The sequence below is a fragment of the Pelmatolapia mariae genome, linkage group LG20 (assembly GCF_036321145.2).
Source record: "Pelmatolapia mariae isolate MD_Pm_ZW linkage group LG20, Pm_UMD_F_2, whole genome shotgun sequence".
NCBI classification, from domain to species: domain Eukaryota; kingdom Metazoa; phylum Chordata; class Actinopteri; order Cichliformes; family Cichlidae; genus Pelmatolapia; species Pelmatolapia mariae.
The window spans coordinates 29,311,593-29,334,750 of record NC_086244.1 but is presented as its reverse complement, the minus strand read 5'-3'; the positions used below and the strand labels follow the sequence as shown (position 1 = coordinate 29,334,750).

General features: G+C 40.1%; 1 protein-coding gene across 1 annotated transcript in view; it reads left to right on the top strand.

The window, feature by feature from the left end:
* cntn3a.2 (contactin 3a, tandem duplicate 2) overlaps positions 1 to 23,158 on the top strand; it is a 42,656-nt gene that overhangs the window by 4,906 nt on the left and 14,592 nt on the right. Inside the window, exons 4-15 of the mRNA XM_063464683.1 lie at positions 4,719 to 4,894; positions 6,591 to 6,686; positions 6,856 to 7,059; positions 7,908 to 8,010; positions 8,714 to 8,898; positions 9,771 to 9,907; positions 10,928 to 11,057; positions 11,549 to 11,699; positions 12,013 to 12,140; positions 13,422 to 13,591; positions 14,950 to 15,067; positions 20,261 to 20,419. Coding sequence (XP_063320753.1) covers positions 4,719 to 4,894; positions 6,591 to 6,686; positions 6,856 to 7,059; positions 7,908 to 8,010; positions 8,714 to 8,898; positions 9,771 to 9,907; positions 10,928 to 11,057; positions 11,549 to 11,699; positions 12,013 to 12,140; positions 13,422 to 13,591; positions 14,950 to 15,067; positions 20,261 to 20,419 — 1,757 coding nt within the window. The remainder of the gene's footprint in view (positions 1 to 4,718; positions 4,895 to 6,590; positions 6,687 to 6,855; positions 7,060 to 7,907; positions 8,011 to 8,713; positions 8,899 to 9,770; positions 9,908 to 10,927; positions 11,058 to 11,548; positions 11,700 to 12,012; positions 12,141 to 13,421; positions 13,592 to 14,949; positions 15,068 to 20,260; positions 20,420 to 23,158) is intronic.

Sequence of the window (23,158 nt, the reverse complement as noted above, 5' to 3'; positions counted from 1 at the left end):
GCAGCACAGCCGGCGCAGATGAAATGAATGATAGTGGTGTGGAGTATGTACATTCATTATTTCAGGCTCTTCACATTCCCCATCTAAGACCAGGTATTTCCATGTACTGATTAAAGGTGAGATGAGCATGTTTAACGGGGTGTCTTGTCACGCTGGCTGTGCTAGGCTCTGTATGCCCTCAGCACCTCTCTGGCTCCTCTCTTGAAGTGTAAATGGGCTCACACTGCTCTCTCCCATCCCCCTTCTTCTCTTTTCCCCCTTTTCCCTTTCCTCTGCCACTCCTGTCACTCACAGAGATATGAGACTTTCATACTATGCACACAGCACTGATTTAAAAACTCGTGGGAGAAAATCAGATCTTCTATAGAAAAGCATCGTTGCCGCTGCAGGCTATAAAAGTTACACTGTGTGAGTGTCTTAAACATAAACAGAAGGTGACTTGTCTGCCCTTTACTTGACCTGAGGTTTGAAGTCTGTGGCTCTAGACCGGTAGATCATCCAGAATACTAGAATTTCTCTGTGGTCAGACAACATGTGTTCACAAAATGAGTTTCAAGCGGAGTAATTCAGTTTTCCAGTTGCCATTCAATCACCTGCCCTGTGTTTGTGGCACCACTGAACAGCAGAGGCACTTCAGAGCAGGTCAAAAAGAGGTGAAAACGGTGGCTAAGGGATTAAGAGCTGAATGCAAGAGTGGACATGGACACCTACACAAACATGCAGGCATGTATCACTAGTCATTCCAGCCCTTTAGGTATTCATCGTAAGCCGCAAGAGTAATAGGGTTAACCTCATTACATACAGTGACCAAGCTGCATGTGTATTGATCGGCCACAACATTAAAACCACCTGCCTGATCTTGTGTAGGTCTGCCTCGGGGAAGTCCTGCGCTGTCTGGCATCAGGATATTTGTAGTCGAGTCCTTCTTCGCCTTTCCGTCTCCAGCGACTTCATCATCTTGTTTATGTCTGTCTTTTCGTACAAATGTTTTTGTTATGCTTCCCTTTCTTGGTAAAGGAGATATAAAGGAGCTTTATTTTTCAAAGTTATTTGATGTTTCTGAAACCAGTGGGCAGTTTTGCCTGCCACTTCAAGTTTCTGCCCTTTTTATTGCTTTGTTTCTGCAGCACAGACGGTTCATGAAGAGTCATATTTCATTAGTTAAAAAAAAAAGGTGTTATCGAGCGCTTGCTTTTTTTTTGTTCAAGTTGGTGGGAAAGCTGTCAATCAGGCTCTGGTGTCAAATAAACAACCACTCTCTCCTTTCCAGGATGTCCACATACACATATACCATAGATGTGAAAGCAAATTGATCTGCCAGTCTGCATTCTGTGTAAGCAATCTATGTGCAGCGCTGTGGAAATATTTCAGGCAGAGGGGCATTGGTTAAGTCACAAACTCATTGTGCAGCATGATAAACGTGCACTGATCAGCCATTAAAACCTCCTATTGTTTAGATGCATCAAAACAGCACTGACCTTTTTGGGCATGGATTCAGGACCTCTGAGTCTAGCTCATTGGTAGCAGATACTCGAGGTCCGCTGGGTTAAGAGCTCTTATTGGATCGGGCATCCCACAGATGCTTGAACAGATTGGGATATGAGCCCTCAACTTTTCGAAATATTACCTGATGGAGGTGCATGTGAGAATGCAAATGTCCCACGCAGTGGGTTCTGGTTTGCACAGATTGTGAGAACAGCACAGATAATACCCTGGTGAATGCACAGCTAGCGAGCCCTATGTGCTGCCTTGTGGACGCTCTGCACAGGAAGAGCTCCACTCTAAACCAAACTGAATATTTCCAGCATCGAGAACATGGCTGGCACGAGCAATCTCCATGTGTACTGCATGTGAGAGAAGACGGCATCTTCCCAAGTACTCCCAACTTTTTCCAGAGTTTATGTGTGAAAACGATTTTTGTAATACTCCCAAAATGTTCCCGCCACCTTTTTTTTTAAATGCAGTGGAGCGCATTGCTCTACCGAGGCTGGCGGAAGCCACTGCAGTTGTCCTGAGTCTGCAACCATGTAAAGCATTAAAGTAAAATCCACATGAATTCAGTGACACATTTTAATGACCAGTGTTATTCCAATGTTGATATTGTTGCACCTGATTGCTAATTATTCTTTAAGAATGTTTTCTTTTTCTTCTCTCTTTTACTGGGAAGCGAAACATATTTGCTTTCGAAAAGTCATCCATTGCGTCTCCCACATGTCTGTTGCCACTTGTTGCCACTTAAGTAAAGCAAGAAAGGAAGTGTGTTGCTAAGTGAAAGAAAGGGTTATGTTTTTTTCTTAAAGACAAATGATGGAACATTCTTGAAAAGTGCTCTGTCCTTGAACTCATCAATGCTCAGCTTTTGAATAGCATTTAAAAGGAGATAGAGTTTTTGCGGTGGCGGGGAATGAAAATGAATAATGAGACTTGCTTGAATCAATGAATTAACCTTAAGTTTTTAAGAGTTCTTTTAGGTGCTTCATTTATTTGATAGCGCCGTCTTAACCTGCTTCACAGAGCTTCTTTTTTTTTTTATTCTTCCTCCTGCTAAGTGTTGGAAAGATATAATAAAGGGTGAAAAAGAGTTTAAAAGGCCTCCTTTGATACATTGAGCCATTGTTACCTCTTGCCAGGTGGTAATGTTTAGTCCTGATGAGGAGTCAAAGGTGGAATAATATCACATTATGTAAATCTAATGTGACAGAGACGAGGTGATTATGGTTAGACTGATGATCATTGTCCAGAATGGCTTCTAAAACCTTTGTCCTCCGCTCCCCTTAAATAGCGAAGGACAGCTTTGTGTATGATACCCCTAGATTAAACTTTAATGATCCCTGTGGGGAAAATGGGATAACTGCAGCAGCAAGTAGTAGCACAGCTAAATAAAGAAAAATGGAAAAAATACAACACAGTAAAGAAATTTGCACTTCAAGGTTTATACAGACACAAAGGACATCTGTTAGGTGAATAAATTAATGATATATGGACATGGCAGCATTATTGATTACGGTACTGTTAGACTGCAGGTACAAAAAAATATGCTTCGCTCAAGCAGCATACAGTCTCGAAAAACAAAGTACGCTCTCTTTTAATCCTAAGGTGGTAAATTTCAGCAGATAATAAACTCATCGGGTCCTTATCAGCTTCTAAAGTTACTTAAATACAACCTCAGATGTAGAACAATATATGATATATTGTTTATTTATTTTAACAAAAATAAGCTAAAATGCAGAAACATTTTGGTTTCTGCAAAATGTTTCTGCATTTTGGAAATAACTATAACCACAATAACATGAATGAATAATTTTTTGCGTGACTTTATCAGTCTCTCACATTGTTGTGGAGGAATTTTGATTCACTCTTCTTTACAGCATTGATTCAGTTCATCAAAGTTTGCAGACTGTTGTTTATGCACAGCTCTCTTAAGGTCCCACCACAGGGTTTCAGTCAGCTTGAAGAGTTTATTGTCGACTCACTGACAGCTGGTTTGAGGTGTTTGTGCTGATATTCGGTGTTTGGTTTTCTCCAAATGTGGCACAGTGCAATGTGGCCAAACAACGGTCTTGCCTGTCCACAGGACATTGTTTCAGAAGTCTTGTGGTTTCTGCAGATGCAGCTTTGCAAACTTTAGCTGTTATTTTTAGAGAGAAGAGGGTTTTCTCCTGGCAACTCTTCCAACCAAGCCATACTTGCCTTTTTCTAATTGAGTTGTCATGAACTTTAACTTTTAATGCTAACTCAGATGTTGCTTTGAGGTTTTTGCAGGTCACCTGTCTGACCTTGGGTGAATTTGCTGGCACTCCCACTCCTGGGAAGACTAGCAGCTGTCTTGAGTTTTTTCCACTTGTGAATAATCATTCTTACCGTAGAATGATGGACTTAAAATTGTGGGGGAATGTTCTTTAGACCCTTCCTAGTTTAATGGTCAGCAGCTTCTCCCAGATCACTGCTGATGTCTTTACTCCTTGGCATTTTGCTGACACACACCTGAACTTTACAGACCAACAGACTGCCAAACATTTTTCTTTTATAGAGGTGCTTACACTTGCTGATCATCACTTAACCAAGTGGACTGGATTAGCAGCACTTGGCTGTTTCTCATCCTCTTAATTCCTGGGGAATAAGTAAGGGTGTACTTAGTTTTTTCATGCACTGCTTCTGCATTTTGCTGGGGTGGGGATTTGTTTGGTTTTTTCAATATATAATATATGGCATAATATGTCATCATCTGTTTGTCTGAGCCTGTAGTAACCTTGTATCAACTTTGAATCAATTAATTTTCATTGTGTCCTGATGCACAAGCCTTAGAATTTAAAGAGGGTGTACTTTCTTTTCAAATGACTGCAAGTAAAGTTTATCAAGTTGATGCACAGAACTGTCCATAATTTGCTGGCAGTCACACATGTATCAACTCCATTGTCCTTAACCCTGAACACAACACAGTTGTGTTTGCAGATTTGTTTGTTTTTAAGGAAGTTTAATCACAGCCGAAAAGAATCGTTGGCCAAAGTCCTAACCACAAGAGTTCATTTCAGCTAGCAACCTTTTAAAATCCTCGGCACCAGCGCAAATCACACCACATAAAGTGTATTATTCTTATTCCAAGTGAGTTACCACAGTGAATTGTGTTCTCCACTCACCTCCTGTCAGACCACCTTGGTTGGAAGGAAGAAGTGGACTGCGTGTTTTGCCAGGGACTGATGGTGTCTTTGCCCTCACAGATGGTCATTGAATGGGACTCTCATAAATCTGGGTCTGGATCGTCGGCGGCGTCTGTCTGGGGGCAACCTCATTATAAGCAGCCTGGACCGCTACCAGGATGTAGGGATGTACCAGTGTATGGCCTACAACACAGTAGGAGCTATCCTCAGCAGAAGAGCAAGTCTTCAGTTTGCCTGTAAGTTACAGTCAGAGTTTTAACTACAAAAAGCACGGGTGTGTAAATGCTCTTAACTACAAATAATGCAGACGTACACTAAAATGGAAGCGCTTTATTTGCAGTATTTATCAGCATGCAGCAAGTTCAGTGGGGAGCCGCATTAAATGTTAACGTAACATGAGAAGAATCTGAGTGCGATGACGCTTCCTTACTTATGGTCATGCAGACTAAGAGTTGCTATTTCACTTTGTGTTGTTTGCTTCAATCAGAAGTCATTCCAGTTTCGTTGGATGCACTCTGGGGTAAAGTAGTCTACCAAATTGCACAAGTAGTGTTTGAAGAATAACTTAATAAGGACTGGAGCCTGAAGAATAAAAAAAAAGAATAGAACACAGCAAACCTGCACTTTTATGAAAAAGGAAGAACAAAGCAAATGAATAAAAGCTGCAGTGCAAACTATACTACAATGCATTGCTACAAAAATAATAATTTAGGCAGTAAAAAAAATGTACTTTCACATCACGTTTCTGCTGGTGAAGCAGGTAAACAACTCAAATGAATAACCAAATGAATACTTATTACTTCTATACTATTCATTAAGGCTTCCTTTCATGCCGATTGCAACAAAGCGCCTTTTCACACCTTCACTCGGTGGTGGTATCTGGCCGTGCAGATGTTTTTGGTCTTTTTTGACAAGCTTTTAAGATATGGGGCGGTCAGAAAAAATGGAATAATGACATTTTAATAACTTAACAACAATGACTTGAGAATAATGACCAGATAATGGATAATCTAGCCTCTCTGAAAAAAGTTTGAGTCATTTTATTAACCTTCAAAGGAGCCTCCAATGAAAAACTATAGTTCTTTTGATTTTTCAGATTCTCTTAGCAATATTTGGATGCAACACTAAAGAATAATAACAAGAAAAAAATGTTACTAGGTACATATACTTTAAGGTGTAGCTCAATAAAAAAGTTTTCAGTCGTTTCAACTTTTTTCTTATCGTGTTATGAGCTCTTGCAGCATATCTCGTCATGGTATATTAATGTCTTGGTTACCCATCCCCCTCAGGCAGTTTTTGGGCAGCTATTTTGAAACCACTATAAAATGAATAGAGAGAGATCCAAAAGTTTATTCTTACAATGGACAAACTCTACCTTTTAAAGCACTGATTTAAGAAAAAACCAGAGCCTTGAACATATGCCAGGCTAATTCACACGATTCATACAGAGGCTATGAACCGTCATGAACCTCTTCTGTGCACGAGCCGCAGTTCAGCAACATGATTGGCTCGTGTGTTTACCTGTTCGGCCATCTCTGCTGCTGCGGGATAGATTTCTATTTGAGATTCTGTGCTAAGTCAAGTCTCTCTGGCAATCCTTGTGATTTCACAGCTTACACAAACATGTGCATAAATGAAGTTAGTGGCGGGTTTTCACATCCAAGTTCCTTTTTTTCATAAAATGGCATGTCGCTCATATCTCATTCGGGCCCTGGGTTCAGCAGTCTATCTAAACTCTTCTGTTTCAGAGCCTCACTTGTCTCAGTTGCTTTTGTTCTCCCTCAGGCCTTGCAGAAGTGCAATTTTCATTACAGCTTTCTTATGGGTTTGTGTCAGTGTCTTGCAGAAAGCTTTTACTCAGCCTCTTTTCCACTCCCCTGATATGTGACATCCTACAGTAAGCTTCCTTTTCATTTTTTCCCCCCCTGTCAGACTTAGATCATTTCAAAGTTCACACCAGAAGCGCAGTGTCCGTCCGAGAGGGACAAGGAGTGGTGTTGCTTTGTGGAACGCCCACTTCCTCAGGAGGTAAACTCTGCTGTTGTTTTGAGTCCTGCTGAAGTGTTCTGCCAAGATTAAAACATAATCTTGCTGCCACTGATTAGCCCCTTTTCTAATCACAGTTAATTCTCTTAATCACATTTAATATCAGAGAGCATCCAGGATCGTCTCATGCGCTTCCTTGTTTGCCTTCCAGACCTTACTTATGCATGGATCTTCAATGAGTACCCGTACTTCGTTCAGCAAGACAATCGGCGCTTCGTCTCCCAGCAGACGGGAAACCTTTACATTGCCAAGGTGGAGCCCTCTGATGTGGGCAACTACACGTGTGTAGTGATGAACAGCATCACAAAGGGCAAGGTTCAGAGCTCCCCCACGTCTCTGATCCTCAGGACAGATGGTAAGACACAGCTTGTGCCTTTGACGTGACAAGTATTGCCTTTCAGCCTCGCATTATGGGCCTTTCATTTTAAGGTGGCTTTAATCATCACGCCAGCGAGAGTGCTCTTTATCTCGTTGTACCTCACTGAAGTTGAGTCACAGAGGGCTAATGCCTGTAAGTAAATAGTTGCTCCTCAATGTAGGCCAGCAAACAAAGCACCCAAATCTCTTCTTTGCTGACTTAGCTTCTCTTATAATTCGCAGTCCCTTTAAAAGCTTTCTCTTTGCTTTCACATGAATTCTCGGGCCTGTTCTCAGCGGCGTGTTGTTCTGTTCTCTGTTATGCTTTCATAGAACGAGTGAATAAAGATTGCCTTGGGAATGAATTAAACATAAGTCATACGTCAGTGGACCATTACATTGAGTGTTCTGGTGGTTCAGGCAGTTTCCACTCAGTGTACTGTACATGTAGCTGCATAAATTTAAATCCCCTTGCATCACTTTCTGGTCGCGATCTTGAGTGCCTTTCCTGAATGCTGATATTAACAATGAAACACAACAGGGGTTAGGAACTGCCTACTCGAGCTTTGAAATAGCAGATTAAAAAAAAATCTCTAGATGAAAAATAATGCTCAGTGTATTTAAATTATTCCTCGCTGGGTTTTGGCTACACTCTGGTGACTGTACTCTTAAGCGATGCACGATTTTGAGTTTAGTTTACCCATGAGAGAGCGTTTGCTCATGTGCATTTCATTTTTTCCTCTGTTAGCTTTCCAGTGCTATTGTTTGGTCCATAATGCCAGCCGTAATGCTTGTAACTCATGCATAATGGAAGACTGAGCAAGTTCTTGTGCTTGGTCCTCATAGGAGTGATGGGTGAATACGAGCCGAAAATAGAAGTTAATTTCCCAGACAATGTACCCGCCGCGAAAGGATCAACAGTTACGCTGGAATGTTTCGCCCTTGGGAAGTAAGCTGGATTTCCTCAAGCATGTTTTTAATCTTTCACTGTCTTTTCTTTCCATACAAGGAACATCTGGATTTCTAAGCAATTATGGTTCTTAGAGCGTGGCATCAAGCCATGATTGGTCTGAAAGCAACGTGTCGTTGGAATGGGTTAAGTCCAGACCAGGGATGTCAAACTCATTTTATATCCTGGGGGCACATACAGCCCACAGGAAATCTGTCAACATGACTCTTTGGGCTTAAATTGTAAGAAATAGGTGTGTAAAATTACCTAAATAAATCTGGTAGCTCATTGCTTATAAATTATAAAACAAAGGTTTTGTCAAGAGAATGTCTTTTTTTTCTACTCACCCATTGTAAATAAAGACATTTCTGTAGTAGATAAGATCATTTAATTGTTTATCTGTTACTTCATTACTTTGTTTTAGTATGAATGACAGTGAGGGAGGTCTTCATCAGTGGGAAAAGCTGTAAAATGTATAAAAATAAAGTTAAAGGTCCCCAAAAATTATTTTCCAAAACCACTCAGTGGGCCAGATTGGAGTCTTTGCTGGGCCAATCTGTTCTGACACCCGTGGTCTAGACCATTTATCAGCAAAAGAAAAAAAATAAGTACTGCAGTCCATCTGACGCTTTATTGCTACAGATTGTTACAGACACCTGCACCTGATTCCCCGCTGAGCTCTTCCTTCGCATGTGTCTTACAGCCCCGTCCCAGAAATCACCTGGAGGAGGGCCAACGGCGTTCCCTTCCCCAGCAAAGTCAAAATGAAGTACTCGAACGCCGTGCTGGAGATTCCCAGCTTTCAGCAGGACGACACGGGCGGTTACGAGTGCGTGGCCGAGAACAAGATGGGGAAGAACACAGTCACCGGTCGGCTGGCTTTTTATGGTACTGCGACTTTTGTTTGAGTTTTGAGACGACGCCACAGACAATTGAGTTAGACAAAATGGGTAAACAATCAATATCTCTGCTTCTTTCTGCAACGTCGACAATTGTCACATCGTTAGACTTTGTAAATGGCAAAGCGCAAAAACAATTGTAATGTGATCGTTTAAAAGCTATAAGTAATTTGATAATAGCGAGAGCTCATTTTTATACACGCTACTTTAATGCACACACAAATCTCTGCCTTCTTCCTGCATTTTAAGCGTTTCACTGCAGCTATTACATTTTGGGTTCTTGGCTTGCTTCAGCCGCTGTGTTTTCCTGTGAATCTGTGAAAGAGGGAAAAATGACACTTGTGAAATTGGAAGTGACAGTATGTACAGTGCCACTGAAGTGAGCTGTGCTTATTATGAGCATTGCACTCATGAAACCCATGAAATTTCCTGAAAGCTGTAAATATATGAGAGACGTAGGGGGAGTTGTGTGCTGGATGGGAAACAAGCAGGACCTGACATTTATTATACGCAGAATTAAGGTGACAGTTTGGGGGGGTGAGTGCTGGTATCGGGTGCTGTTCGCCGGTCATGAGAGCTTCTTCCTTTGTGGTTCGGGGTTTAATGTTAATCTTTGGGTTGCCTCGGGCTGCTGACACATTTAAGAGATGTAACTGATAGACTGCATTCAATTTTCTCTCCTCTAGCCTCTTAAAGGAAAACCCATTGACGATCCCCCCCTAATTTGGGCTGCCAATCTGCACATGCTTTCCTTTGAACTTATTTAGATGCAGCTTATTTAATACGATAATGCTCCTTCCTCGAAATCTGCCCTCTGGTTCTTGTCAGATAATTCACTCGAGGATAATTCTGTGTCCTCAGCAAAGCCTCAGTGGGTCCAGACAATGAAAGACACGGCTCTAGCCATTGAGGAGAGACTTTACTGGGAGTGTCGAGCCAACGGCAGGCCCAAACCCTCCTACACGTGGCTGAAGAACGGCCAACAGCTCCTCTCAGAGGTAAATTACCGGCTGTCGTCTGCCACCTACAAGTGTTTCATTTTAAAGACTTAATCTTCAGCTTCAGCTCTTCCTTTCATTTCCGAGAGCCTGGCATAAAACACACTGCTGTTTTCCCGAGTGTAATTCAGAGTGCGATGAGAGGAGAGGGTAAACATCTTACTAAGGTGTGCCAGTGATGAGACATGGATGTAACTGTCTCGTATTCCGCTTTACCTTGGCAGATTACAGAGTCTTAGAAAGTGGATGTGTACGGCTCCCGAGAGATTGCTCTATTTTATCTGAATGGAGTCAGTGGTTGTTTTTCATTATTCATGGTGCATGTTTAAGCTCCTTCATATTGAGGGACAATGGGTTTAATCTTCTGTGAAATATACTGTATATAGCACTACACCTAACTCTAGACCACCAGAGAAATACATGTGGTCTTGCATATTTTGAGATTTTTAAATTTGGCTGACCTCGATATGCCTCTGACACTTAATTTCTTACCTCTTACATGCATTATACTGTAGCAATAACCATCCTGATATTGTTCAAAACTAATGTTTAAATATCCTTCTTTTATTTGAGGTTTATTGTTTTTACTGTTGTACAATTCAGAATATGATTTTCACCATGAAAGTTGCATTTTTATCTAATTTGTTTCATATTTTTAGTACAGAATATAGCTAATGATTAAAAAAACACTAGTAGATGCTGTACTGTATATGGTTAATACTGAGAAAATAAATAAAAAAGTACAGATATAATACAAAAAGCTCAAATATTGCATAGACTGGACCAAATGTGCACAGGATAGGAAAAAAATGAATGTTCCATACTTAGAAAACAAAATTGTGCTTTGTGCTCATAGCGATAAATTATTTTGCAACAGCATCCTGGTTTGATCCGCGTCCATTGACAGCACCTCTAAACAAATCCAGCACTTGCCAAGCTTTGCCAGAGCGCGCCGCAGAAAGCAGAAGCTACCTGTAAGTGTAAGGCAATAATTGCTTTCTTTCAACCTTTTCTTCACAGGACAGGATCCATGTGGAGGACGGAGTCCTGTCAGTGTCTGCGCTGACCCTGTCTGACGCTGGCATGTACCAGTGTGTGGCCGAGAATAAACACGGTGTCATATATTTTGCTGCTGAACTAATGGTTTTAGGTAGGATGGCATTTATCTCTCTTCTAAATCCTCAAATCTTTGTTGCCAAAGAATCTTAAAGGTCATCTTTCTGTCATTCTTAAAGGTTGTCTGGATTAGCAGATAATGGGGTCAATGTGGATGTTTTTGTGGGGTCAGACACATTTAAATATATATTTTTTCCCCCCTTTACTTTGATGTGGGGATGAAGATGGTGTAATAGATGCCAAACTCATAGCTGAATAGTAAACATGAACTTTTACTGCAAAACCAATTAAAAGTTATAACAATATTTTCTGCTCAATTCTTCTTCTTTTATTAATACATAAAACTGCCTAAAAACCACTGTTCCAGCCTCGATTTTTATGTCAGTTTGATTCGTCAGTTTTAAAAAATGATGTGTTTAAATTACTGTAGGATTTGATGATTTTCATGGATCAAACTGGTGCTTGAAATGCTCAGTGAGATTTGCTGCAGTCTTGCACTAACTCCAGTTTGCTGTTTCCCATCAGCTTCTCCTCCAGACTTCACAGGGAACCTCCTCAGAGCTTTGCTCAAAGCCAAGACAGGAACTACAGTGACTTTAGAATGTAAACCCCAGGCCTATCCCATCGCTAGCATTTTATGGAAGAAAGGCAACCTGCCAATCCACACCAATGACAGGTAGTAACAGGGTTAACGTTATTAACGTTAAAAACGTTAAAAAGTCAATGTACACACTTTAATAGGCTTGTTTTTTTCCGTATATAAGCCAGTTATCTATCCCAGCTACACTCATCTTAAGCCATCTTTGGTCTAATCAATATTCACCACACACACACACACACACACACACACACATGCTGCCTAACTGGAAGATGTCCATTATGTAGAATGCTGAAAAATCCAGAAGTCGGTGTTTATCTGATGGTAAAATGAGTCTTTGTTCTTGGCAGTCGGATTGTAAACTGCTCTCACTGTTTGTACACTCCTATAGGATCACACTGTCCCCAGATGGAACGCTGAGGCTTGCCAACGTGAGCAAGTCTGATGCAGGCAGCTATACGTGCTTTGCTAGGAATAGATTTGGCATGTCAAGTACAACTGGAAGGCTCCTTGTTACCGGTAAGCTCTCCTGTTAAATAGCAGATTGTTTGTGCGCTCCACTTAGTAAGCAGAATTTATTGCACACTATGGATTAACACACGAGAGCTAGCGTACCGCAAGGACCCGGGTCAATAACTTGTAGTTAAATGAAAAAATAAATAAATAAATAAACTTTGAAGTTTTGTGCTGAGGTGTGTGTCTATACTTTGTAAGGTCTCTATTCTTGCGATTAAGTAGACTAAATATTTCAGATAATCATTTGATTGTTTTGTTTTTATTTGAAGGGAGGTAATAAAAACAAAAAAACTTTATGCGTGCATTTTATTGAGTCGTTTTGTCTGGACGCATTTTGCAGCGGCTGCAGTAATGCGCTTGGAAGGCGTTTGACGAAACACTCGATCATTGTTTTCCTCAAAGCAGTTGAGGCAACCAATTTAGTGCAATAAATGAAAGTGCCCTGAGTGGAAGCGGTGAGCACATTAGTGAGGTGGTGTTACAGATGCTGTTATTGTAGCGTGTTGTTTTTTTTCCATTGGAGTTGAATGTTCTGTGAGTTTCTTATTGGTTTTTATTAATGTGCTGAATGATATTGTCTGCCGCTGTAACTGCCAAGGCCAGTTATTTTTTTTGAAATTACCGGAGTATTTTTTCACAGCCGTAAAGCATTCGGCGGCACAGAGCCATGACCCACACATTGATTATTAGTAGCTTGAGAACTGAGGGGACACTTTTTTTTATCCCTTGACAGCTTCTCCAAGGTAAGATGTGAGAGTACAAATCCACTTGCTTTGTGTTGTATCTTCTTGATTTGATTCCTGCCGTTCATTATCTTGACTTTTTGAAGCACAGAAGGCTTAGCCAAATGATTGCTATAGCAGACTTTAAAGCAGCGCTCTTCATTTTTTATTTTTTTTTGTTGTACTAGTTGTGCAGAGCAGCTCATTACATGAAGTTTTATCTGATCCATGGTGTATTGTAATTGCTATCAGGATTTCTGAAGATTATGTGAGCCGTTTTAGTGGTGGCAAGGCTGCATGTTATCACACATTATTTGACTGAGTTTTTCATGAGACCTTCCTTTATATACACAGGACTGCTCTGCCTGTGACTCACTGTATTGCGGAGCATGTTTTTTGTGTCTCGGGAAGTGTTGTGTCACTACTTTGCTCCTATTTCCTGAAAATCAACAAAAGGGCTGCTCATCTGCTGGAAGTGAAAAGTCTCATGTCTCACATAAGATTGCCACCCTCCCCTTTAGAAATGGCTGGCTCTCACATTTTTTTTTTTTTTCCTGGGTAGATCCAACCAGAATCATCCAGGGGCCGGTGGACACAGAGATCATTGTGGGCGAGAGCATTGTGTTACCCTGCCAGGTCGCCAGCGATCCCGTCCTTGATGTTTCTTTCTCCTGGGCCTTCAATGGACAGCTCATCGCCAAGGGAGACGGTCACTTTGAATTTGTGGGTGGGGTGAGTGACCCACAGCCGTAGTTTTTTTTTTTTTTTTCTAATGTGCGAATGGGCACTTGGCACCTCTCCCCATCTTGCTTCACTTCATCCCTGCCATTAGTTTAAAGGGACAGCTTGTGGTTTGACACCCTGGTATTTCTTGGAGAGATAGAGCATGGCAAGTTTTGCTGCACTTACTGTGATACCATCCTTTTTCTTTTGCTGTTTTAAATTTCTCTCTGGTGGCAAAGAAGGCTGGGGAAAAGGCTTTGGAATGAAGCGCTATTAGATCATTCAAGACCTCTTAGCTTCTAATTGTATTCTTGTGAATGGAAACATGGCAGCCGTCATGTCAAAATACACTTCCTACATAGAAATCATCATGTAGGTAATGCGCTAGTTGCTCAGCCATTGTGACAGGTTGTCTTCTATTTGAGCACACTTCTCTCACTCTTGCTCAGTCTTCTGAAGTCATCTATTTTTTAATACGTTGGCTGGTCTCTTCAAATTCTGCTTTGACATGGCCTGCTGCACAGCCTCTTCATAACGGGAAGGAATACGTATTATTAGAGGTGCCTTGTAAAGGAATCAAAGCATGGCAGAGACCCAAATGACAAAACACTTTGAGAACATCCTCGCACCCTTTGAGATTAACCATTCTTCTTGGGTGTGTGTGTGTATGTGTTTGACTGACAATGTTCTTATCTGAAAAGAGACTCCTTCCCCAGAAATGCTCAAATGTCCCCAGTCCAAAGAGATTATCAACTTAACTTTGCTGCTTCAGGGAATTTAATTTCCATAATTAAACCACATTGGCTGTGCTGCCACGTTTTCCTGCCAAAGCCAAGAGAACGATTTCACCACTAATTTACCATTTTCTGCTTACGGGTGTCCTCTTAGATGAGAGCCTTTTCTTTTCTTTTTCTTTTTTTTGTTTCCTTCTCCAAATGAGCAAAAGCTGCCTGCTGTACTCAGTAGTAAAAGCTTATTTATGTACTTGCTTGCAACAGGTCTTGAAGGTCACAGCACTGACCTCTGCAAAAGGCGGGTAAAGCAGTCGAGACCTTGTCAGACACAAAAACTCAATTTACTCTCTGTTGTTTTGTGAATTTTGGCCTTTTTCTTTTTCATTCGAGCTCATGTTGAACAGCTGTTTGTGACCCAATACTGTATAAACACAGAATTTCTCCCAGAAACACTGTGCAGCCACTTTTCCTCAGCAATTTCCAAGCTAAATACTGTAACTAAAGGATATGCAAACGGTTTTTAGAGCTGCTATTTACTGTGTCTTTATATATGCTTTGCTACCTTTTTTAATAAGCTGTCACGAGGTCCATTATCTTTCATGCTACATAAAGCTCTCTTTCCTCCTTCGGTAGAGAACAGCAGGAGATCTTATGATCAGGAACATTCAGCTTTACCATGCTGGCAAATACATCTGTGTGGTGGACACGGACGTGGAGAGTCTATCAGCCGTGGCTGTATTGATTGTGAAAGGTAAGAAAAGCTCGTCTCTGCTCTGCAGTCACCAATTAAAATAGGGCTTACAGCCAGGGATGTTTAATGGGTAAAAAAAGGAAGAGAGAGAAATTAAAAAAAGTAGACTCAACGTAAAGTGGATGATGGATGCAGCCTCAGTAAAAAGAAGTCTGTAGTCTTTAAGTGTTACTGAGCAGAGCAGTGTTAAAGAGATTTCAGAGAGATTACATCGCTATGCTTTGCTGAGAATTAAAAAAAAAAATCTTTTGAGGCGTGCAGTTTTCGATAGGGTTTTTAAACTCAAATAGGTTTGTTTTAGATTGAGATTGCAGTGCAGCCAAAGTGCCCATATTCTCATCAGAATCACCCTGGATATCATCAGAGTGTTTATTTCTACTACAAGGCGCTTCATTACATCAAACAGAGGAAGCCGCTTTCCTTTTCTCTTGCACTCAGAGATGTTTTTGGAAGCAGAAAACTTCACAAAACTGTGTGAAATTCTAAGAATACAAGCCATACATTTTTTAGGATGTGTTCCTTTTTCTCCCTCTCCCTGTCTTTTAATGACCAGTTTTCAATATTGTTGCAGTGTACTTGACAGCAGAATGCTTACATGCCTGTCTGCGCTCACTCATGCAGTATGTATAGCTCCTGAGAGACATTATTGTCGAGAGCTACATTTGGCAGAACAAAATAACTTTTGTTATTTATTTCAGGGAGCGGTGTGTTTGTGTTGCTCGTGGAATTGGAGGAGGGATGTTTCGGGGTGGGATCAATACACCAAATAGGCCAGCAAATTGACACTACCCAAATATGCTAAATGTCAGATGAGGTGAGGGATGATTTTAGTGTGAGGATTTGAAAAGGTTGAATCCATAGCTTTATCTTGCAAGGATACCAAGTTGCTATTTAACTTGACATGCAGAAGCTCTTCTTAATAAGCATTTCTTTACGAATGACTGCGGACAAAGAAAAATAGGAAGTAATGCTGTTTATCCAGCTGGAGCAATATCAAGTCCAGGGAAATGGATTGGCCTCCTGACTGGAGACAAGCTCGAGTGTGACTCAAGATTGTGCATTATTTACACTTCCTGCTCGCGGCAGCTGTCACAGATGTCTCAAAGTTTGGATCGAATAGCTTCAAATTCTGGGTGGCAAAGCAAGAGGTGGACAGGAAACAAATCATCAAGGTAGAAAAAAAAATGCTTTTTTTATACCACTCCAGACAACCGGAGACATGCTGCAGTGCAGTGCAAGCAGTTTGTTCCGTTTTTGTCCGGGTTGGAAACCCCAATCGTCGTTATCCCTGTCAGAGGATAAGTAACTTAAACAGTAAGGTACAGAAAACACCACATAAACCATTCAGCAAGCAAACGTTGACATCCCAAAATACAAAATATTAACGCAACACGTGGAGTAGAAACCAACAGATAAGAGCCAGTTTTCAAATGCACCTTTTACATAGGTGAAAGCAGCAATGCAGTGATGATAAAATAGTCAATTTAAGAAAAAATATCAAAACTAACAAATAAAAAACAGTGGCTTGACAGGAAAATGGATTAATGACAGTTTTACTATCAAAGCACAAATGTGTAAGCAGCGGTTTGCATATAAAGTAGATGTATTTGAAGTCATTTTCATGGTAACATGGGGCATTAAATTCATTTTTATTTTCCAAAAACGGTGTATACGGTCATACAGGTAAGACTCACCAGATATCTCATGAACGATATTATCACAACACTTAATGCACAATCAAATATTATTATTGCAGTATGAGCATTGCAATAACATATATTGTGAGTTATCAACATTTTTTTGAACTGCAAATGATGTCCTCAAAGTTAAACTTTGTCAATATCTGTTTTTCCAAGAAGATAAAGTTATCGCGCTGCAATTTTGTTTTTGTTTTTGTTTTTTGTTTTTTTAAGGCAAAATTAGATCAAGCATACCAATCAAAGTACAACATTCAACTCTTTGACAGAGACTCATTCAGACTGATGGCAACATGTTGCCAATAAGATAGCAATTAATTGCAAACCTTCGACATTCTCTCTGAGAGTGGTTGCAGTCACTCCAAATCAGACTGCAACTGTTTGCAGAAAAGTTACCTCCTATCAGGCAACCTGTGAAATCACTTTGCAATCAAAATGTGTAGTGAGTGTGCAACATTGCTCTGTGCAACCATTTAGTCACCAGAAGCTGAAATCGGTCCCAGAATGTGAAGAAAATTCAAAACAAACAGCTGGTAGCTGCTTTTGTTAATTTTTAGATGTAAGCATGTACATTTGTTTGGCTAACATTAACTCAAGCCCTTTTGTATATAGTATTCAAAGAATATTTAGATTTATGTAATAAAATATTGATATTTAGTGTCCCTGTATCGATAGAGTATCATAATACATGTCTATGCTAGTACTTGAGATTTTTTCTAGTCTTTGTTTTTTGGGGGAAATATAGGATAACATGCCTTTCTGGATGTCCGGCAGTTTAGCTGTTTGTCTTCAAACTGTTGTAGCTTGTAGCTACGTGTTATTAAATGAAAAGAGGTCATTTGGAAGGAAAGGAAATGTAGCTCGCAGGTGTAAGTATTTACAGTTTGATCAAATCTAATAAGAACTTTAGAGCGGAGGCTCAGATGAAAGTGGAAGATAGTGACAGGACTAAACCCTGATGATGGTGGAGCAGAGTAATCAGATGAGTTCAGTTAAGATACCCTGGACAACTTGTGGAAATGGAAGAAGCATTTGTGATAGACAGACTGCTGACAGGCAGAGTGAGAACAGTGTCTCCGGGCTAATTGGGCAAAAGTAGTGAGTTGAAATTGAGAAAGAGCTGATTTTGACAGCGTGGGAAAATGAAAGTGACAAAAAAAATAGTAGTAATAGTCCAAATCAGTAAGGAGGAGCAGAGGCTCCCTTATTGAACTTATAAAAAAGATTATTTCGCATTACATTTGAAATGTAGCACAGTTCTTTTTTTTCTTAAATCATTCAAAGAGGCAATTAAAGAATAAGAACCTCATTATTTAAATAAAATTCACAACTAAATGCACTGTCTGCCACCTCTCATCTTCCCAGAGAAATTGTCCTTGTCTGTCCCTGATTTTAATTGAACTAATTTGTCTAAAGACACTGTCCCATGTTGTGAGGAATATTTAAAGCATCGGGTAGACTGAATCTGCTGTTTGGTTTTGTTTTTATGTTTTTTTAAAGAGTTTTTTCTTCTAATTTAAATTCACTCCCCTTTCTTTTGCGAAGGATGCCGAAATGTTAGAGATAAATAGCTCAAAACCTTGACAAATAAGATCAAACCATTCTGCGTGGCTGTATAATTTAAGAGGAAGGTGAGGAAACATGAAAGCGCAGCCAGCTTCCCCCAGTGGCTGCATTTGCATGTTCTTAAAAAAAAAGAAAAATCTATTTTAATGTTAAGACAAACAACAGCAAGACGTCTCCTTTCACCGGGATTCTGCAGCAGCACGCATGGCCATTTACGATCGCGGTAACAGTGATCGTTGGCGTTACTGGCATCAGACATATTGTTACAATCATGTATATTAGTCAGCTCGATAATTTTGCAGGGTGTTATTTACAATCGGGTTTCGCTCCTTTCCTCTCGCAGCGCTGAAGGTCAATGATAATCGCTCCTGACACAAAGACTCTTGAGTGATCATCTGGGTTCTTGTTTTTCACAATGGGTGTGGAAAAAACCCCGTTTTAGATGCCTCACAAACACTCCACCGGTTGGTGATGGTGGCTCTGGAGAAGGTCACAATATAAGGATAATATCACAGTCATTAGCATTCGAACCACTTGGGGAACACTTGTGCTTGTTTGACAGCTGCACCACCACCATCATCATCATTATCCCGAGAGATAGTTTTTAGGGAAATACAACTCATGACAGTCAATGTAACACTTCAGAACGATGTGTTTTAACACTGTTATTTCAACCCGCTTATGATATGCTCTTGTTTAGATTCACTTCTGGCACGTGTTGCAGCACATTTTGAGAATTTGGGAAATATTTGGTTGAGATCGGAATAATATTGCCAGTGTCAGTAAATACAACCGGTTATTAATTTTCCCTCAGACAAGTTCACAATGAAAGCTCAGATAGTCTGTCCATATTAATAACAGATTATTTGAACACCCTCAAGACACTGACAGGAGCCTCTTGCCTCAGCCAATGAAATGTAATTAAGAGGATAAGGAATTGATCTTTGATTGTGTGTCCTATTAATATGTATTAATGAGGCCAGTGTATTAAAGTTGCTTTTTTTTTTCATCAATAGCCACTAATGAGTTTTACAGAGATCAATATCTCTAAAGCCACGGTTTTAAGGCCAAATGTATGAGGGCAGTAACGTCCAAGGCTTCAGTAAACAAAAGGATGTCGCTCAGCAGTTACTTGCTCAGCTTAATCCAATATATCCTTGCATGCATACATAGACATATACATACATGCTGCAGGGGATATGAAAACAAAAGGATTTGTGCTTCCAGACAATTGATTGTTTACTAAAATAATCATGCTACACTTTAATAATTAGTATATTTTGCTTCAGATTAGAAACCACTTCAGAGCTGGTGGGGAGTGCGAGCAGAGCAAGGGGCGTTATTATTCTGCGGTCTATCTCACAGCTCTCTAGTGGTCTATTATTTCTGATGAGCTGACACCTTCATTAGAATAGGAACCCGCAGATGAAACTAAAGTAAAACATCACACCGCTTAATTGGTGGGATAATAAAAATAAATGATAAAACTCTGTTTCCTTGGGGCTGTGAGGCCCCTTTTTCATCTTTTACCTTTTAATTTGACTCCCTGCATCCACTTAGGTCTGCTGTTTCATCGATCAATTACCGGGAGGATTACGGGGAAAGGGAAGGATTACAAGTTGGGTGAATATTGGAGAATAAATCTTGAATTAACTTTTAATACTTTGTGAAGGGCATTACCTCTTCTCAGCTGAAAGCTTTTTTCAGAATGTTCTCTCGCTGATGTTGATTGAAAGATATGAAGGCTATATAGCGATATCATTTTGGCCGATGCGCGTGTGTGTGTGTGCTTTTCCTTTATATGCCACTAAATGTCATGTTTTCCTTGCAAAACGTGCGAGTATACACATTCACGTCCACATTCTGTAGCGTCGTCTGTGCCTCTGCATGTGCGAATACCTCACAGTATCTGTTCTTGTGATTGAGCCAGGCCCTCCCAGCCCTCCAGACTCAGTGACGGTGGAGGAGGTGACAGACAGTACAGCCCAGCTGGCGTGGAGCCCCGGCAGAGACAACGGCAGCCCCATCACCAATTACCTCATTCAAACCCGAACTCCCTTCACTGTGGGCTGGCAGAGGGTTAACACAGGTGACACAGCACTTGACGATAAATTTTCATCTTATAGCACATGAGATATTATTCAGATAATTCACAGATGTCCACAGGGAAATGCTGTTATTTCTCTTCCCCTGTTGGCAGGTGGGTCAGAGTATGGGGTCAGCTAGAAAAAAGGGTAGAGATGGTGCGGATTCATGTTCTTACTCAAGACAGTGAAAGGTCCTTCTTGCTGCTGTACTGTGCAAAAGTGTTGAGCGATCACTGATTCTTTCATATGTTGTTGAGAAAATTGGAAACATATATGAAAATATAAGACAGTTTGTACAATTCTAATGAGCTTAAAAGTTGATATCTGGTATGATCGCCTCTTGTAGGCAAACCTTCTTGTCATTTCTTTAAGTAGTCTTCAGGAGTAGCTCTCTAGGCTTCTTGAAGGACATTCAAAGCTCTTCTTTGCATGTTAGATACCTTTAGATGATCCCACACTTGCTTCACTGTTGAGGTTCTGAGGAGACCAGTCCATAAATGATAGTGTTTCATTGTGTGTTTTTCAATCCAGGTATGATTTTTTCTGCATTGGCAACTGCAAAAGCCCATCAGAAGCTTTCCAAGTGGTATTACATGGTGAATCAAAATTTTACTTTTCTCTGTTCATAATTTAATTAATTTTTGACAAGATCGCCAACACCACTGGCCCCAAACCGTGACAGAGCCTCCACTGTGTTTTGCAGATGGCTATAGACACTCACTGTTGACCTCCTTCTTACCTATCGATGACTATTTGAACCTAAAATGTCACATTTGGACCTGCAGAGTCTCAATAAGACCTGTAGGGACGCCTCCTGAATTTTTTCATAGGAGTGGCCATATGGGAGCCATTAAAAATATTGTGGTGGCACACCAAAAACAAAATTTCCAGTTTTATTATGCTGTTGTCAAATATAGAGAAAGAAAGAATTATATGCCTGGTTAGTTTCCTGCTGTTAAAGTTGATATCACTGAAAATAGGTACATAAGAAACCCAAATAAGATTTTGAAGTCCATAATAATCTGTTTTAACTGATTGATTGATTGACTGACTAGAAGTCCCAACCATCGCTTTAATGATTCTCAACAGAGCTGAGCAGATGCAGATTAAGATTCACACTCCAAGAATGGAGTTAAGTTTAAGACCAAACTTGTTCAGTAAAGACAAATAAGTATTAGATCATGTAAGCGTGTGAACTGTTGGCCCTGTGATGTACCAGTGATCTGTGCAGGGATTGGCACCAGCTTTGCTGCAACCTGATATCATCATCATCATAGTTTATTTATATAGCACTTTAAAAACACACAAGGCTGACCAAAGTGCTGAACAGTAGAAATATAAGAGATACAATAAGAATAATATCTGAATGAATCAAATACCTGCAAATAATATTTTAAACAATTACTATTATACTATTACTATCACACAGTCACTTACGTCACTAGTTCTTTCTCTAGAAATAAGACTTTCAAACACCACACAGAGACCTTCATGTGTTTGAAAACCAACTATTTACTGGTACAAAACAAAATCATGTGGATTAATCAGATGGATCAGCTGAAGGGCAGGATGCATCTCTCAAGTCCTCTATCAGTTGGTGGATTTTTTTCCTGTTTCTTAAGGACATGATTTTCAGATAGTGTTTGTCTACTGTAGATAGTTTCTTAGGCCTGCCACTTCTTCTTTTGTCTTCCACTTGTCCTTTTAAGGACACTCTGCACACCACATTGAGATATGCCAAGTTTTCAGCTAATAGCGCTTTGGGAATCACCTTGTTGCTGCAAAAAATATGATTTGATGCCTGTCAAACTGTTATCTTTGGCATTTTTTGGAGATTCAACTAAAGAAATGAGAACAAATTATGTGTTCTTATGACAGTCTAACTATCTAACGATAAAGAATTTCCAAGTTGTCTGTAGAACACTGGTTCATCCCTTGATATAGGTGCCTTTTTATGCTAGTGATAAGTGTCTTAACGAACAAAAAAACATACATATGAAAATGGTCAGGTGCAAGGTCTGAACTGAAAAAGAGTGAAAAATCTGCCAGTGTCCAGTGGAGAACTTGAAATCCTGGAGAGCTGTTGTTCAAGACCACTTTAAAAATGACAAGAAAATCTGGCTACTTAGGAAAAATATAAAGAGATGAGGCTTATTTTGGTGGCTCAGTATTTTTTTTCATTAGTACTTTTCCATTTTAGCCACTTCGATGACCTTCTGTGTACTCATGCTAAGTCAACACCAGCGTCCTTTTCATCTTTTCAAGTCAAGTCTGTTTTTGTCACAGCTTGGTCCTGAAGCATCTACACAAGCCTAATTTCTACTCCCATCCACAGCCATGAATGGATGAAAACATCATTTGCATATAAAATTGCCATTTCCACCAGAAGTTATTGGACATAGCAAAGAAACAAAACAGCAAACAAGCAATTTCACAGAATGTGAAACTGAGACACTCATCTGAGAAGTGGAGAAAAGGGAATGTGTTTTATTTGGTACCCTCAGTTTTGGAAATACAAACAGAATCAAACCCACTGAATGGGAAAAAATAACTGAAGCTATCAACTCTGTTAAGTTCAGAGTAAAAGGACCCTAGCAGAAAATAAACAAAGAAAGAAAAGGCACTACAGACAAGAGGCAAGAGGAGTTTGGAGAAAGACAGCCAGTCATTACACACAGCTGCAGCTTTTTCCTAAGGTTTTCAAAATGTAACACACTCAAAAAATGTTCTTCACCCTCAGT